Raw genomic sequence first — 18613 nt, 5'->3', positions numbered from 1 at the left:
TATTATCTCACCCAGTTGATAAGACTAAAATGATATTCAGACCTTTTTCTAACTTTTTGTAGTTATAAGGGTCTTTATTATTCTCCAACAAACCATTATATTAAACTATTAATGTCCCCATACATCTTAGTCCGATAGTTTCACTGCGTCCTAATATGTAGTTAGATTAAGCTCTATCAGGTTGTATTTAATGTGGAAGATAATTTAAGATAATATCCTGTAATCAAACAAGTAATAAAACATCTCATCCTACATTTTCATACTATAAAGTACTTATACTATACTGGTTATTATCTAGATGTTATACTAAGGTATTTCCGCTGAACTAGCGATCACGTACAAAATATTACCTAGATGGATTCTAGGTGTTGTTAATCATAACAATGCCAGGTTGCTGACTGTACATTGAAGTTAATAACCTCTGTTTGAACCAGTCAGTACATTTTAACCCTCTTCTCTCAACTCGTTACAGTACACCGAATAACACATCGTACTTGAGAGGTGTATCGTGTACTTTACTGACGGTTAGCGAGATTTGAACCTATTAAGGAGTTACTGGCAAGTGACATGGCTCCTAAATACGATTTTTATCCGTCAAAATGGATCATTTTGTCGTACCTTGATGGATCAGGCTCTTTACATCGTGCACAGAAATCAGGTTAACTTCAGAAAAGTGTCAAATTGTATCTCATTATATTATCACCTTTAACTCGATTCTCAACGTGACCTATACTTTTATAGTAGGATGATTCTCTCACAAGTTGGTAGAAGATGTTCGAGAACATGTGCTGCGATCAGAGCACCTCAGAGTGTGATGAAGTCACGTGACAGCACACCACGTGACATCACACCACGTGTCCTGCCAGCTCGACCCTTGTCACTGATGTCTAAAATACCTTTCATCGGAAAAGGGAAGGGAGAAACGGATAATTTTGATAATATCGTCAGCGACAGATCTGAAGAATGGTTAGTAGGAATAATCCATCGCTCAGGTTTCACCTCAGAAATTGGGTCACAGTTTAGGATTCAGTTCTCAGAATTTATTGTCAAATCATAGAAAACTAATTAAACTAACTATTATATATTATTACTTATTGACTTTCAATATCATAGTAGTATCGAAGTGGAATCATCATTGTATATTGTACTATTGATGCGTTAAATTTGTTAGGTACGAGCAGGACCTACCCTCTGAAGAGCAGATTGAATCAGTTTTATTCCCTCTATCTCTGGAGATCCTAGGTGCTAGTGAGGATGACTGGCGCACCGCAGCATTCCCCGACTTGGCCAGTAAATTCAACTTTCTTACAGCGTGTATTGAACAGTTTGAAAGGGACATTCCTAGCTCTGAGCTAACGTATCTTGTTTCTGTTGAAGATGTTATCCGATACTATCAAACTCCTGTTACCAGGCCCAAGTACATTGAGCTCCGGCCTCAATCTTTGCCGCTAAATGTTAAAATTGTGATGGACAGTATTAAAAAGCCGTTAGATCAGTCTTGAAAGTTTTTAAAATATGAACATTGACCCAACTCGAGATTTTTGATTCATCTAGTGCTATTTAGTTGTTATCTATTTAATTTAACTCTTGCACTATACACTAGTTATTTATTTTTGTAAACTTTCAAACCCTTGAGTAACTTTATGATTGACTTTATTGCTGAATCTTCCGAATAAAATAACAAAACTTGAACAATTCAACAGAATTTCATATAAAGATATATACATAATAAAGAAATCCGACGGACCATTTATATCTAATCGTCGATTTGTCATGCACATTAAAATAAGATGGATCAAATGGTACAGTGCAGCATACCCAAGATATTGATTGTAAGGATCTGTTTCAGGTCATGTCCCTTCTATCACACTTTTGTCGGCGTATCCGAATGACAGGGCCGCTACACGTGGCAGAGCTGATGCACGATGTTATCATGGATCCTAAACACGGATACTACCCCCAGGTAGATAATTAGTGTGTAGAGTAGACCTCCGCTTTACTTCAGTAGCTTCATGTTGCCATTCCCTGCGATGAATTTTTCTAATTTCTTGCTTGAAGGAGTGGTTGCCATGCCGACGGAGCAGAATTATTCTATGGGGGGTCGTTCACATATTACGTGATCACTTTTTTTACCAATTTTTGACCAGCTCCTCCGTAATCACTTTTACACGTCATAGCTAATAGATATTGTGTTAAAATTACACTAGCGTAATCATGTGCACGACTCCTAATCATAAACGGCACTTTTCTGAAGAGTAAACCTGTAAACGTACACTATTTTCAGGCTGCAAGCATAGGACACAAAGGTGATTTTATAACTGCCCCTGAACTAACGCCCGTATTTGGAGAGATTATCGGGGCTTGGTCCCTCCTCTACTGGCAGCAAGCCAAACTACCTCCTAAAATTCACTTCACAGAGCTGGGTCCCGGTAGGGGTACTCTCATGAGAGATATTATAGACACAGTCGGGATTATCGGGCCTGCTTTCTTCGGCAAAGCTCCCAAATTATCAGCTAGTCTTGTTGAATTGAGCGAAAAGTTTATAGCTGAGCAGGAGGAGATGTTGTGTGGTAACGTTAGGAACACAATAACGCCCCAACATATATTCGATAATCACAATTATTTGTCTCGGACGGGACTGCACAAGGCTAAGTTTAAGTGGTACTCAATGTTGGACCACGCTCCCGATGATAAGCCTTCACTTTACATAATGAACGAGTTTTTGGATGCTCTACCGGTTAACCAGTTTCAAAAGACGGAAGAAAAGGGTTGGGTTGAGATAATGGTGGATGTTGAGCCAGATATGGACAAGCTTTTCTACACCACCTATAAAACTGGGAAAAGTATTAAGATAGATCAGGACAAGGAGTTCGCTCTTTTACCAGTTGGTTCCCAAATCGAACACTCGCCAGCATCAGACATGCTCGTAACTTCACTGGCTGAACGTATCGCCAAATCGGGCGGTGCTGCTTTGATTATAGACTACGGAGAAGACCAGTTGAGTACTGAATTGACTTTCAGAGCTTTCAAAAACCACCAACAAGTCAACCCTCTTGAAGACCTGGGATTATGTGACTTGACGGCAGATGTAAACTTTAAAGACTTGAAAAAGTCAATTGCTGATGTGAAAGGAGTAAAAGCTCATGGACCGATCACCCAGTCCTCATTCTTGACCCTGATGGGGGTCGGGGAGAGGTTTAAGCAGCTTTATTCCCAAGTACCTGAGGATAAACAAGACAGTGTTATCCATGCTCACAACTTCCTTTGTAGTCCCGATGAAATGGGCGATCGGTTTAAAGTTTTGTGCATCACAAGAGAGTCTGATCCTGTCCCTTTCTGTTTTGAAGGATCTTCTTCTTAAAACCTTTTAGTGTCGATTAGAGACTTTTCTTTTGTGAATTGTTGTTGTTATCTTGGACAATGGATATGTAATTACGGTTTTGTTCAGGAATTAATAACATTAATATTTACTTAGATAGTTACTCAAATAAATTCAATTGAAGTTTACAGGGTTACAATTGAACTATTTTAAGTAACTATATTTAAGTTAAGTTACAAATAGTAGACCCGCTTAAATTGGTACACACTCCAGCTTGTGTCCATTTTCCCCGACCCGCCAACGAATAAAAGCACTCCAGTTAACTTAACGAACGCGCTGAACGGTTTTGTGTATCGAATAGCACTTTGAATAACGTACGGACTTATCAGCAGTGATTCATAAAATACAATTCTGCTACAGTTCTCACTTCTCATCGATGTCTCAAAAATCCATTTTGCATAATCTTCGTGCGCTACGATATCAATGCAGGCGAGGGTCGTTCACATATTAAACGTAATCACTTTTTGGAAAATTGTTACCCCCCTCCCTTCGTAATATGTGAACGACCCCTAATAGGTTAAGATGACGTGGTTGGTCTTTAATATGGAACTTGCTTTTATTGAACTGTACTCAGTCCATGTTGTTGTAGGTAATGATTTTAAAATCATTTGTTTCGGGTATACTGCTACCTGCGATTGTTTTTAATTTAACCTTTTTGTGATGTTAAAGTTATTACATGTTGAGTGTTGACCCTCATTGTCTTACCCTGATTAAACTATAACGACTCTTCAGGCTTCCTTAACAACGTATTCGTTATTTTGTATATAAAAGTTACCGAGTACACATGTGTATAATCAGATCTAAAATGTGATATCGAAATTATAGAAGTTAGAGTACGCGATGGTGGTCGGTGGTACATAAAGCATTAATAAATAATTGATCTCAATTGATAAATCATAAAAAATATTGCATTCTACCTGCTATTTGTTGTAGTTAGAATTAGGTTCGCCGGTTTCTTCCAAGATCAAATTCGTCATCTAACGGGGGGGGGGGGGGGGGGGGGGGGGGGGGGGGGGGGGGGGGGGGGGGGGGGGGGGGGGGTACCAATGGCATAAATGGCATAATGGAGAATTGGCCAATAAAAGTGTCCATTTATGCCATAAAACGTATGCCATTTATGCCATTTTTGATATAATACATTTCTATTTTCTTTATTTGTCATATGAATCTTTAACGATCATTCCAAGCGTTATAAAGCATGAAACATGTCTCTTATTCAAGTACTAATAATAATTTGCGAATTTAAAGTCAAATATGAAGACCTAAATTCATGGCATAAACGGAGAATTGGCCAATAAAAATTTCCATTTATGCCATAAAACGTATGCCATTTTATGCCATTGGTACCCCCCCCCCATCTAACTCATCTAATGCAGTCATTGCACAGCAATAGTTACTTACAGTAAAAGTTCACCATCTATACGTACGTGACCTCCAACTATCACCAATTAAATGGCAAAGAAAGAAGCTGGTGGCCCGGGTGGGTGTGATAATAGAAGTATAAAGGATCCTTATAACCAAACAATCGCAATTATTGCACATGTCCACGTTTCGTGACTAAAGTACAATGGTATTAGACCTCTGCACGTGTCGAAATATAGTACGTGTCGAACTATAGTACGTGATCATTAATGTGACGCGTACAATTTTAAATGGCAAAGAAAGAAGCTGTTGGATGTGTGATAGTAGAAGAATAAAGGATCCTGATAACCAAACAATTGGTTATCAATTGCAATGTTTATCCATGCCGAGGTTGTACTATTTATCCTCCTGGTGCTCACTTTACCAGGAGTAGCTGGTGAGGATGAGGGAGTTTGTCAGGTACGGTATCTTGATACCCCCATTGCTGCAAAAGACGGAGACTTCATCATTGGAGGAATGTTCCAGATAGGCCAGCTCGAGTACATAGACGATGATAACGGCACTAAAATCTCAGTTCAAAGTTGTTCTTACTCTGGGATTTCAGAGTGGGGCATCCAGAAGGCCATCGCCCTTAGGATGATAATAGAGAAAGAAAATGAAAGATTTAAAAAGGATTTCAACAAGACCCTGGGATACGAGATGTATGACACTTGCATGAGTTCAGCTGTCACAGGAAGAATCTCTGCTGCACTTGCTAGCAACAAGAAGGTCGTGGGAGTTTCTGGAGTCGACAATAAAGTTTACACCAAAAGATCTGCTGCTATCATGTCATCATTCCACATTCCCACATTCGTGTATTTGTTCAATGATGATGAGTTGATGACAGGTAGCAATTATCCAAATCTATTTTCCATGATAGACACGGAAGTCAAAGAAGCAGAAATAACCATTCGATTCTTAGAAAAGATGGGTTATCAATATATGGACATCTGGTACCACAAATATTCTAAAGATATGGCCGAGCACATATTCAACAGCTACGTCAAAAAGGTAGGATGTGGACGAATAACTGATGTCACATACAAAGATCACATTCCAAGGATAAAACAAACATACAATGAAACTGGCGGGACCCCTTCACGGGTTCAACTTATTCTTCAAAATTCTGCAGCAACAACCAGAGCAATGCTAAAAGAGATGGTCGGAAATCTAGGATTCCGAGATAAGATCTACATACTTGGATTATCAAACGGACGATACAGTTCCCTAAATGGCTATACAGCAATCCTAAATACCTCTGGACACAACACCATCATACTTCCACTACCAGATCTCCTCAATGTTAAAATGGACCAAACGCTAAAAGATTTAAACAAAGATTGGAGACAGGTTAAAAAGAGAGACTACATCGACGACCTCTATCAGAAGGTACAAAGTTACAGATGTCCAAAAGATGGTGATGAGCCAAAGATGTGCAAACTGACCAGCTGGATTCCTTACATGGTCGGAGGAGTTAAGTTGGTTTTAGAATCTCTTCATACCATTCTTACAAATATGGTAGTACCTGTTTTACCAGGCGGAACTCGATGTTTAATGGACTACAAAACAAAGCTGTTCAACCAAATCGTGAATGAGAATCAAACGTTGAATGTTACTCTAGAAGAAAATGTAACAATACCCATCAGGATGTTCAAGAAGACAGTCAACACTGGGTACAGGATTGGGGTCTACAAAACTGAGACACAGATTTTCAGGACTCTAGGAAGGGCATTCGTTGACCGAATAGAAGTGATGAACGAAAGTCTTCTGGAAAGCATGTCAGGCTACAACAAAACGTGTTCGTATACCTGCCAGCCAGGCACCCATCGACGTTTTAATCGGAATATCCAATATCTTCCCTGCTGTTGGACCTGTGAAGATTGCAATCTTCACCAATACAGCACCGAAAATGACACAAATGTTTGCAAAGTATGTGATCCCTCCATGTCAGCCACTGAAAATAACACTGCTTGTGTCTTGGTCCCAGAAATCTACATTCAGCCTAAATCAACAACCTTTATTGTGGGAGCTTCAAGTATGCCGCTTGGTATGTCAATGGTCATTGTCTTTGGTGTTGTAATCTTTAGAAATGAGGATAGGCCAGTTATCAAAGCTTCTGACCCCGGCTATCTCTATATGGTTCTACTTAGCTTGCTGATCGGGTATCCTACGGCTTTGACTCCTCTTCTTAAACCCTCGACCACAACTTGCTCAGCGGAGTACTACTCATTTGCAATTTTTGCTACCTTGATATCTACCAACTTGCTTTATAAGTGTGTTAAGGTTTACGACATTTTTGCTGCTGCCCAACATTTTTCTGCACCAAAGCTTGGTGTGCTCCTCAAAAGAACAGGCCAGACCGCCTTCAACTTGCTCACCCTGGCGATAACAGTCATTATCCTTCTCATTGACAGCTACACCGGACGTGGACCCAGCTGGGCCTTTGAAAGGTACCAGGAAGAGTCTCACAGACCCTGGTACCTAATGTGTAATAGCATCAATAGCAAGACCCTGGTAATCCCAATCGTTTTGCCTGGTCTATCGTTCCTCATTACTTTGGTCCTGGCATTCAAGATGAGAAAGTTTCCTCACAACTTCAGAGAGTCCCTCAACATATTTTGTGCCACGTTTGTGGTGTTGTTGTGCTCCATCATGTTCCTGGCAGGCTACGGTTTTTCTCCTCCAGAAGTTCGAGCTATCCTACGTGCTATAGTGGTCTTCATCACCTCAACAGCCTTCCTCTTTAGCATCTTTATACCAAAGATTTGCATCCTTATGAACAAGAAAATAAACGTCGAAGAGGAAAGAACAAAGATTCGTGAGGGAGTAGAGAAGTTTTCATCCGGGCCTGGTCATAGTCTGTTAGGCGTTGCAAGGCAAGTCATCAAAAAACATCCTGTATAAGAGAAAAAGAAGGTTCTGTTCTATATGAGGCGAACGTGGACATTGAACTTATGAAAACACTGTTGTAAGAAAATCATTTTATAATTAGGCAATGATGATTGGCATGAAGATGTAACTAGGTGAGACCAAGCTAATAGCTAATAGCTAAAGATTCGTCTTACCAAGCTGATTACGATCCTGTAAAAATTATTTCAAAAAAACTGATACTTTTTGAGTTATAGGCATTTTAAGCCTTAAATCTGCCTTTTTTGCCCTTTTTTACGATGAATTTTACTAAGTCGTTTGAGGCCACATTGCATAGCTTAAAACTCAAAATTGAGAGAAATCCGGTTCCAAAAAGCTTGCCATGATCATCAACTACACTCACAAGAATTTTTGAAGCGATATCTGATGACCTGGGCGGGTGGTGAAATGTACAACTTTGGTGGTAGGCAAAAATCCCAATTTTTATTTTTTCGACCTTGTTCGGTCTGTAACTTGGTCATTAATTGTTCAATTATATAATCCTTTCAATGGCTTCTAGTACGGAGTGTAAGTAATGTTCAGTAAAAAAAATCAGCCAAAAAACTTTTAAATTGGCCGAACTATCGGTATTACAGTGACAGACTTCTCCAAATTTTAAAAATTTTCGAAAAAGAAAAATATTTTTTTTTCTCGATGAGGGAATATTTTTAAAAATTTTTGAAGGTGTACAATCTTATTCTTTTTGTCTATTTAAAAATAATATAAAATAAAATCGATGTTCGGAGCAAAAACGGTTTTGGTGTATCTCCCCTTAATATCAGGTAGCATAATAATAAAGGAAATGCAAAATTCACACAGTTCAAAATTCATACAGTACATACTTTTACACCGTTTTAACTTTTGCACCGTTTATACTTTTGTATTTCAAATGCAATAATGAAGCCCCAGCCGTAAGGAATCATGTTTGACAACGTGATGGATATACTACGAGTACGATAAAGAGTAAAGACAGAGCGGAGTCTGGTAAAGGTTTGGTGAATACCTCGTAAACTTATTCTTTTGCACTGATTTATTTTGAATTTATCACTCCCAGTGTGCAGTGTCACCCGTAATTTTTTGTGAATTCAGCTGGTAACTTATTTCTTCTTCATATCCTTTTCATATCATACGTTAAACTTAAAGTTATTACAAATACATGTTGATTATTTCATTTTCATTGTCTTACCCTGATTTAACTATAACGACTCTTCATGTTGTCTAAACAATATATTCGTTATTTTGTATAAATAACTTGCCTAGTATAATAATACCACATATGAATAATCGGATTTAAAATGTGATATCGAAATTCTAGAAGCAGAAGCTAGAGTACGGTGGTATATGAATATCATGCATTGATTTACTGGGCGGCGCTCAGCTTGTCATTCCGCCGCAGCGTCTTTATAAAAACTATCAGTCTGGGGTAACGAAACGAAACGAAACGAAACACTGTATTTACTACCCCGCTACTATGCGACAAAGATATTGTATAAAGATAACTAAATAATTTACACAATACGGTGCCCATGTCTGAGCGGCTCTTGAGCGGCTCTCCTCAAATAACTTTCTCTCCTCCTCGGAGCAGAAAGTTAAAAACAAAACACGGGTCTCATAAATCAAAAAATACTAAATAATGTTAAAGAGATAATATCAGATTAACTGTCGCAAAAAATGGTTAAAGTATACATATTACATAATTGATTTTATTGACACACCGATAAAAACCAGAAAAACAAGAAGTGGATACTCGGAAAACAAAAAATAACACAAAAAAAGACTAGAAGCCACAAAAAAATAGCTTAACCAGGCTATAGCTGATCATACAAATAGTTCTTTAACTTACCCTTAAAAGAGACAATATTGTCGATGTTACGGACATTAAGAGGGAGAGAATTCCATGATTCAGGTGCATAGTTGCTGAACCGCCTGCTAGTTGCCTTCAATTTAGAGAACTTAGGTATCTTCATAAGAAGGTTGCATGCTGTTTTTGTTCTGGTTTCTTTGACAGCCTTATCGTCTCTGTTCATTTGAACCAACTCTTGGAGGTACATTGGTGCCAATCCATGTGTCACTTTGAAACAGATGAGGCACACTTTGAAAAATATCCTCTTTTCAACAAAGAGAATATGAGCTTTCTTGTAGAAAGGAGACAAGTCAGTATTTCTGTCATAGATGTCGTAAATGAAACGTATCCCTGCATTTAGAACAGATTGCAGCTTCTTCACTCTAGTCTTTGAAAGATTCATGTAAAGGGCATTACAATAGTCCAGCTTTGATATGATTAGTTGTTTGACCAGCATGAGCTTAACTCTCTCATCTAGATACTTTCTGATAGTTCTAAGATTGTTCATAGTCCAGCAACAGTTCTTCCTAACGTTGTTAATCTGCCTTTCCATGTTGAGAGATTCATCTAGTAACACTCCAAGACTCTTCCAGGTATCGTTTTTACATACAGTTGGTGTAATAATGGTGTCACCAAACTTTATTGTTATTTCAAGGTCAAACTTCTTCAGTACCAAAGGCTTTCCAATGACTAACAATTCTGTCTTGCTCTCATTCAGTTTCATGAAATTATTAACCATCCATACTTTGATTTCAGACAGACAGTCATTGATCCTACTAGTGACATTCTGCAGCTCCATGGGTCTCATCGGGTGGAAAGCTATATAAAGTTGTGAGTCATCTGCATAAAGCTGAATATCAAGACCATACTTTCTAGCTATTTCCTGGAGCAGCTTAATGTATAAGATGAACAGGATAGGTCCCAATAGAGAGCCCTGGGGTACCCCAAACAACAGACACAGGAAGTCAGATAATGAGTCATCTACCTTAACCTTGAAAAACCTGCCTGAGAGGTATGAGCTAAACCATTTCAATGCAGAGTCCTTAATACCAAAATCTTTTGCCAGCTTCTTAAGAAGGATTGTATGATCAATCGTGTCGAAAGCAGCAGAGAGATCAAGTAGGACTACAATCACAATGTTGTTCTTCTGCACTTCCTTAAGAATATCGTCTGCCATCCTGACCATCAGGGTTTCACAACTGTGGTTCGCTCTGTATCCAGACTGAACTGGGCAATGCAGACTGTTTAAATGTAAGTGATTGTTTAACTGCTCAAGTACAATCTTTTCAATCAGTTTAGACATAACTGCAAGATTTGAGACTGGTCTGTAATTCTTCAGAATATCTGGATCATCATTCTTCTTCTTGATAGTGGGCTTGACCAGTGCAGTCTTCATCTCGGCTGGAAACACACCTTGCAACATAGAACCGTTTATTATGTGCAGGAGGATCGGTGCCAACTCCTGAGAGCATTTCTTCAAAATGAAAGTTGGAATAGGGTCAAGACTACAAAACTTGTTAGACATCTTAGAAATGGTGTGTAACAGGTGCTGCCTAGTGATGGAGTGAAATTTATCAAATGATGGCCCTGAATAGGTGCTTTCAAGATTCTCTGACGATGACAAGTTCCCTCCGAGATGACTTCCTTCTTCTTCTATCCCAAGTCTGATATCATTCACTTTATCCGCAAAGAAAACTTTAAAAATTTCTGCAAGTTTTTTAGTGTCATTACCATGTAGCCTTTCTTGGGTAGTTTCACCCGTGAGTCTATAAACTTTCTTGTACAGAGCCTTCGTATCTCCCGCAGAGGCTAAGAGGGCTTTTCTATTGTAAGTAATCCTCTTCTGTCGCTCAATGACAATAAATTTGTTCCTGAGGTTGACAAAAATATCCTTCTGTCCCTTGCCTTTCCTCCAGGCTCTCTCAGCTGCTCTCCTCTGCCTCTGTAAAGCTTTCAGATCCTGATCCATCCAAGGTTTACCTTTGTCTTCACTCTACATCTCCTTACTGATCACAGGACAATGCTTGTCCATAAGTTCCAATAGAATAACTATTGTACATCTTAACTGACTCATCAAGACTCTCAGAGCACCAAGCATCTCTTTTACAGAGATCAGAAACCAAAATATCTGTTTTAAAATCCTCAACCACAATACTTTTAAAATCACGATAGTTCATCACCCTAGTATCATTCAAAGAGGTCTTCAGGCTCACAGACACTACAAATTTAACAAGAAAATGATCTGATCTAGTCCCAGATTCCACAATGTTGATAGAAGTTATAGAGTCTTTAAAGACTTTGGTCGTTATCACGAGGTCAAGAGTTCCTCCTTGATTGTGAGTTCTTTCTAGTGATACACATTGGATGAAACCAAGCTGATCAAGAAGGGAAAGAAACTTTGCGGGGTAAAGATCTTTAGGTCTTTCAACATGTAAATTAAAATCCCCTGCAATCACCGGGGTTCCTGGCTTACCGGACAAATCACACAGGTATTCACTGAATTCTTCCAAGAAGTGGCACTCAGTGTACCTGGCCTTTTTGGTGTAAGGCGGTCTATACACATCAATAAGTCTGATTATCCCACTATTTGTTTCAAGTACGACTTCCATGACTTGGTAAGACTTGTACTTCTTGACTCTACCGTTGCTTTTCAACTTAAGGTTCTTATTGAAAATCATACCTATACCTCCGCCACTACGATGCTTCCTTGGGTTGGATAAAATACCCCAACCAAAATCTCGTATCTCTTGTAGCTTTGCAGTATCTGCTTCCTTAAGAAAAGTCTCTTGAAGAAAACAGATATCAACCCCCTCATCAGTTAGGTGCTCAAGAACCTCTACTGTCTTGTTCACTAGACGATTAACATTAAACGTGGCTAAGACTAGTTTATCCCAAGCTCTCTTTGTCGAATCTTTGCCCACTGGAGATAAGAGTTTTTTGATGTTTCACATCCGCTCGTTCTGGCCATGATATAACTCTGCTCTCTCACATAAGATGGGCATAATCTGTCAGCTGCAGAATGTGTCTTGCATTTATCTTTGACATTCTTGTCTTTACTGTTGCTACAGTTCGTACACTTGATACTAGATCTTCGGCCCGCCGTTTTCTTCTCACAATCTTTCGATTTGTGGGCACCTGCACAGTAGAAGCACACTGGGTCGGCATTATACTTCTTACACTTACAGTAATCACTGCCACTCATGTGTCCGAAGCTCTGACAGTCAAAGCACTGGATTACATGATACCTATCCTTAACTTTATACTGTCCAAGATCAGCGTGTACAAAGTCACCTGACTCCCTTATAGACTGCCTGATTTTCACTGACACTTGTAGGCATGCCCAGGTCTTGTTTTTCTCCAGGAAAATAACCTTGAAAATGTTGTTCTCATCTTCAACTAAACTCTTAATGGAACTGTTCTTATCAAGGATGCTCTGGCGCAATTCTTCAGATGACTCAAAATCTCCCTTGAGATCATACATAGTAAGCTTAGGTTCAAGCATTGTCACGGTGTGGGATTTTGCAGACACTTTGTAGTCCACACTAAGAGCATCTTTAGCTTTCTCCATAAGTTCCTTGTTCTTGAATATTAACCTTGCTGTGCCTTCTTTGACACCTGAGACCCCCTTAATAGGGATGCTGGGCAGTATTGATGCGACATGTTTCTTCACCTTTGAGGACCAGAGTTCTTCTGTTATCTTATCTGCCTCATTCTGCCCTTCCAGAGTTAAAGTATGAGTCTCACTGGGTCCGAGATTGGTCTTAATCTCAGGTATAATATCTGGACCACCTTTATTGTGCTCAATGAGAATTTGTCTAAATTGTGCTAGCTCCTTTCTCACTATATCTAGTGCCTCGGTAGCTGTCCCTTCCTGTGGTGCAGGTGTGTCTAGTATAGACTTGGTCTTCAGTAGTGACAGGGCCCTCTTACTGAAACTGAATAGTTCCTTTATAACTTCAAACATATCCGGCTTGCTATTCCCTGTGGGTAAGTCTAAAGAATCTGCAATTATACACATAAAGGCTAGCTTATATAACATCTTAACCGAAAGTAAGAGTACTTTCTTGACGAAAGTCAAATACAAGGAAATACTTTCGAGAAAACCATAGTATATAGCTAACTTTAGCAGGGTAGTGTTGGTTATGTGCCTAACCTGGTGAGCACAGTGGATATCCTTGCTGTACGGCTAGTTAAACAAGGAATTGAAACTGTGGGGCTCCGTGCAGACCAACCTACCTGTGGCTAAAGCTCTAATATACAAAACCAATACATAGTATCCAACTTCTTCTTACCTTTTAAACTGTCGTTTAACGTTTCTAACTCCTTTTCCATCTTGTCATAGACATCAGTGATAACCATTGCTGTAAAGGATTTGAGACCTCTCTACTTTAACTCAAACCAAATAAATATAGTGGTAAGTGCTGAAAAGTACTTGATAAACCCACTAAAAGCTGTTGGTCGTCGTTTAAAACGCAGTAAAAACCTCAAATTATTTGTTATATAGTAGTGTTGAAAGTATTAAAACTAAGAAGGTAAACATTAACAAATGAAGGTAAACATTAACAAATCTTTGATCTTAATCGATAAATCAGAATAGTTTTTGCATTCTACTTGCAATCAGTCGTAGTTAAAATTAGGATCATCGATTTCGTCATATAACTCATCTAACGCTGAATTCATTTTAAAAAGCAGGTATCGTATCAACGGAAAATTGATTTATTAACGATTCAAACATCGATTTACATCGAGTTTCAATTGAGAAAACGTCCCAGTATTGAAGGTGACCGAAAACAATTTCTTCCATTTGTCCGTAGAATTCCTGTACACATTGAAAGCATGTTTGGGACGATTTTTAAATCCTTTTGATTCGCCTTAATCAGTTATATTATGAATGTATTCTTTAAGTTTAATATTAATAATAATATGAACGGTTAGAGTAGCTCTGATAAATGAGTAGACCTTCTCTGCAATTTCGAGAGGTTTAAGTGACATTTCATGATGAGTGACTCTCAAGTATCTGTCTTTCAGCCAAGGATCACTTTCAACCAGTTCTATAGCTTTTAAATTGTTGTTACAGTAGTTGAAGATCTCCCAAGCTACCTTTATTCACCGTTGCGTGATTACGATTTTATTTCTATTACATAGATTGTCCCACATTCCTACTGTCCCACCGAACATGTTTTGTTTTAAAGACCCGAGGGCCACCCTTAAGGGCTTTGAAACCGGTTTATTGACAATATAATATATAAATAAACTGAAATCGTAACATTCATGTCAATACTAACTGAAATAATATAATCTGTAGTTAAAATAATAATACTTACTGTCACTTAATTAAGATATATGATGTAATAAAGTGAATCTCTTTATTTCCACACCAATTCTCACATCAAGCTTTAATTCACACACCAAAACTTTAAATTTTATCAGATTGCAAATGTCCTAATATATACGTCTCTTATCTTTTAGTTAAAAAGTCAGGGTTGCAGCCGTTTAACTTCGATTAAGATTAAAACAATTCATCACGCTGGCTCACGATGTTATTCTATCAAAATCAGCTAGGCGTTATTTGAATTGATTGCTGGGCTCTGTGTGGTACTGTGTAGTGGTAAGTGGGTGTGTGTGCGCGTGGTTGTTATTATGATGCGTTGAGATCAGCTACGTTGATGATATGTGATTGTGCGTGTTGTGCTGATAAGGCTTTAATTGAGCGATGGCCAGGAGTATTATCAGTAAACTAGTAGCAGGTCTGGCAGTGAAAATTTTCCGATTTCAAAAGTGGTCGGTAATTATTAGTTTTGAAGTGCTTTCGTAACTTAGAAGTTTATTGAGTGAATGCTTCATGTTGTTTAGATAGTTTACTAATACTAAGTTATGTTGTGTGGTGTGTGATTTTGTGACTGTTGAGATTTCCTTAAACCTGGAATATTAGTTTTAATACTTTCGACACTACTATATAACAAATAATTTTAGGCATGTACGATGGCATGAGGGCTAGGAAGTACAGCCGATCTCCTGGTATGCGGGTACGCTGGGGTTCCTGAAGTTCACCCTTGAGTTAGGCTCCTCTCGCCAAGTGCTTGCACTGGGCAGCAACACCCTCAAACACGCTGTAAGTTGATCTTCTACTTTGATTTTATTCATAATTTTGCTTTCAATGATAAAATGATTGAAATGTCGATATAGACCTAGTCACACATTTACAACTCTGATATTGCCCCTCGTATCATTATTCTAGCTAAAGTTTCACTGGCAAAATTTACTTACGCTTGGCAAAATTTACCTAGAACTACTTGTATCATTACCCATTTTCTCTTGTCCTTTCTCCTTCAGGTCGTGTTAATTAGTGTTGTGTGTGGATGCCTACTCTGGGGTGTTATGGAATATGGATGGTTCCCTGGCAAACTTTGCTGCCAGACTCGACAATCTCTGATAATAATGATAGACCTTGAAGAGATTTTCGACTATGTTAAATCTGCTTCAATTGAGGATCTGCGCAATATCCTCAACTGTGTCCAGAACGAGCTCCCTAATCGTGAGGGAAAGGTGGACAACTTTGTTTCGCACCTAGAGGACTTCTGTGGTGATGATGTCCTCCTTGATACAGTATGGGCGGAGTGTGGGTCCTTGAAGATGAACCCTGGGGGGAGAAACAAGGCTCAGACCGCTTGGTTATGCTCGCAGGATCAGGCCTATACGTACCCGGACACAAACCCAGTACACTCACCACAGGATATCAGTAGTTTCCCTAACATCAAAAGGCTGCTGAGTCTCGTTAACTCAAGCACAGAGATAACTGGACCTTTGGACTCCTGGAGTGTCTGGTGATCAAGTATAATAACAACCAGTCCAGCACCTCGTTACACCGTGACGACGAGACACTCATGGATCAGGAGAAATCGATATGCTCTTTCTCCCTGGGGTGTGAACGGACACTTGAGTTTTACGAGGGTACAAAGAAGAATCCTAAATGTGCCAAAGCGATAAGGATGAAGAACAACAGCCTTGTCGTAATGCGGCCCGGGACACAGCAGAATCTGAAGCATGCGGTGCGTGCAGAGCCGGCTACAGGTACGAACTACGAAGGGGGATGGTCAAGACCAAGTGCGATACTCCCTGTCTTTTCGCGCAATCGTGAAAACTGGTAGCCAGGCCAGCTCTGAAACCAACAGCGCCAGTAAGACTAGTACACCTGCTTGTGGCATTAAAGTCAAAGAACCTGTGCAGAAAGTCACGTTGGTTGCTGGAGACTCTTTTGCTCAGAGATTGGACTCGGACAAGCTGGGAAAAGGGAAAGTCAAAGTCGAGAATGTTGCACAAGGTGGAGCAAAGATGGACAAGGTCCAGAAGCAGCTTGAGGACTATTCTGCTGCACATCCCGATGTTCAGGTTGATAAACTTTTAATTAGTGTTGGTACGAACGATATTAGACGGGTAGACGATGTAGGCACAGTTAGAGGGCCTCTGAAGCAACTCTTTAGTAAGATATGCCAATTATTTCCTAATTGCAAGGTTTATGTTCAATCTTTATTGCCATTACCCTTAACGTCTGATGATGATAGATTAACTAACAAGAGGATAATAGACTTTAATAGGATTTTATTTAATGAGTGTGTATTCAGGAGGTTCTTCTTTATGGATGTCTTTTATCCCTTCACTAAATTCAAGAGAACTTATAAGGAACCTGTTAGGCGATTTGACCCGTTATTTGAGAGCAATGGTATTCACCCTAATCCTCAGAAAGGAATGGGGGTGTTGGCTAGGTCTTATATTCGTGCCATACACAGTAGATATTTTAATCCCTACGTATATCAATAGTTTAACCTGAGCTGTATTATGGACCTTGTATAGCTAGTTATATGCAGATGTAGTCTGGCAAGTATACTTACCTGTAAATTACCATGATCGATTTAGTAACATATAGATTTAGAGTTGGAGTGTTCAGTGGAAATGCTTTTGCAAGAGCCATTAAACATCAGAACCGTAGACGTGGTACAGGTAGTATCTTTGACATTTTAGACAGCTGCATTGATCCTAGCTTCTTTTTATATATATTCTATGTTTTATTGATATGCCATTTCTCACTCATCATCATCACTAGTGCGGGGGTTAGTGGGTTGGCTTTTTCTAGAGTCACATATGATTGCCGAGCCTTTGTACCAACATATCCAGTGCCTAACTTGTGCCGATATTTTACTGTATATTTCCTTCTACACTTAGCAAATATGTATTATTTCCGGAATGATTATAGTTTCGATGGCCTTTACAATTTCTGCCATGTTACAATCTATAGGAATTTAAACTTTTTATCTACTGGTAGAGCTGGTATTGCACTAACTGGATGCATAATTTGGTTGTTCTTGTTGATTGTTGAATGGTATTTTGATAATTTTTGTAAATCCTGGAATCGTAAACCCAGGACCCCCTCCTATAGATATTAGGTTGGGGAATAGTAAGGTATTGAATGTTTACTTTCAGAATGTTCAAGGCCTTATTCCCTTCGGTGAGCTTAATAATGCCCACCCAATGCTTGATATCACCAAATGTCTTTCAACTTATCTTAATGAGGCAAATATAGATATTGCAATACTTAACGAAACATGGTTTAAAAACTCCATAGCTGATAGCGAATTCCTGCACCCTGATAGATATAAGATATTTCGCTCTGACAGATCTAAGAGAACTCATCCACCTGATCCCTCTAATCCGACCCGGTTTAGGAGAAATGGTGGCGGGGTCATGATTGCTGTGAGAGCAGACCTTCAATTATCCTCGAAAGAAATCCGACTTAAAGAGGGGGCAGAAATTCTTGCTGTGGAGTTTACAACATCAACGGGCATTAAATTTGTTATCTGTACATGTTATCGTGTTGGTACACTGGGCTTTGCAAATCATGAAAAAATTCTTGGATCTCTGAAAACTCTTCTTCGGAGAAGAGGGCTAAGCAAAGTATTCATCCTGGGAGATTTCAACCTGACTGGAGTCTCCTGGTCTACCTTGGCCGGCTCCTGTCCTATTGAGCAGATTTTTGTTGAATCTTTTGTAGACCTTGGCCTTCGGCAATGTGTACTTACACCCACCCA

The 18613-nt window shown here is 39.1% G+C and overlaps 4 protein-coding genes across 5 annotated transcripts in view; 3 read left to right on the top strand and 1 right to left on the bottom strand.

The window, feature by feature from the left end:
- Positions 1 to 14040, bottom strand: part of LOC134814927 (uncharacterized) — a 68632-nt gene extending 54592 nt beyond the window's left edge. For both annotated transcript variants that reach the window (XM_063823272.1, XM_063823273.1), the window contains exon 1: positions 14014 to 14040. The gene's annotated coding sequence lies outside the window, so the exon portion shown is untranslated. The remainder of the gene's footprint in view (positions 1 to 14013) is intronic.
- LOC134814932 (large ribosomal subunit protein mL50-like) lies at positions 735 to 1576 on the top strand. Its single transcript, XM_063823277.1, has 2 exons — positions 735 to 966; positions 1172 to 1576. The coding sequence occupies exons 1-2, from the start codon at positions 746 to 748 to the stop codon at positions 1500 to 1502; spliced, it is 552 nt and encodes a 183-aa protein (XP_063679347.1). The 5' UTR covers positions 735 to 745; the 3' UTR covers positions 1503 to 1576.
- LOC134814928 (protein arginine methyltransferase NDUFAF7, mitochondrial-like) lies at positions 1850 to 4119 on the top strand. Its single transcript, XM_063823274.1, has 2 exons — positions 1850 to 1963; positions 2285 to 4119. The coding sequence occupies exons 1-2, from the start codon at positions 1853 to 1855 to the stop codon at positions 3359 to 3361; spliced, it is 1188 nt and encodes a 395-aa protein (XP_063679344.1). The 5' UTR covers positions 1850 to 1852; the 3' UTR covers positions 3362 to 4119.
- On the top strand, positions 5114 to 7684 carry LOC134815497 (metabotropic glutamate receptor 5-like). The gene has a single exon (XM_063824034.1). It carries the CDS (start codon positions 5114 to 5116, stop codon positions 7682 to 7684), a length of 2571 nt encoding a protein of 856 aa, XP_063680104.1.
- Positions 14041 to 18613: the final 4573 nt, after the last annotated feature.

This window comes from Bolinopsis microptera, chromosome 5 (assembly GCF_026151205.1).
Source record: "Bolinopsis microptera isolate Bmic1 chromosome 5, MBARI_Bmic_1.0, whole genome shotgun sequence".
Classification (NCBI taxonomy): domain Eukaryota; kingdom Metazoa; phylum Ctenophora; class Tentaculata; order Lobata; family Bolinopsidae; genus Bolinopsis; species Bolinopsis microptera.
Note: the sequence above shows the minus strand (reverse complement) of the source record. Positions and strands in the feature narration are given on the sequence as shown.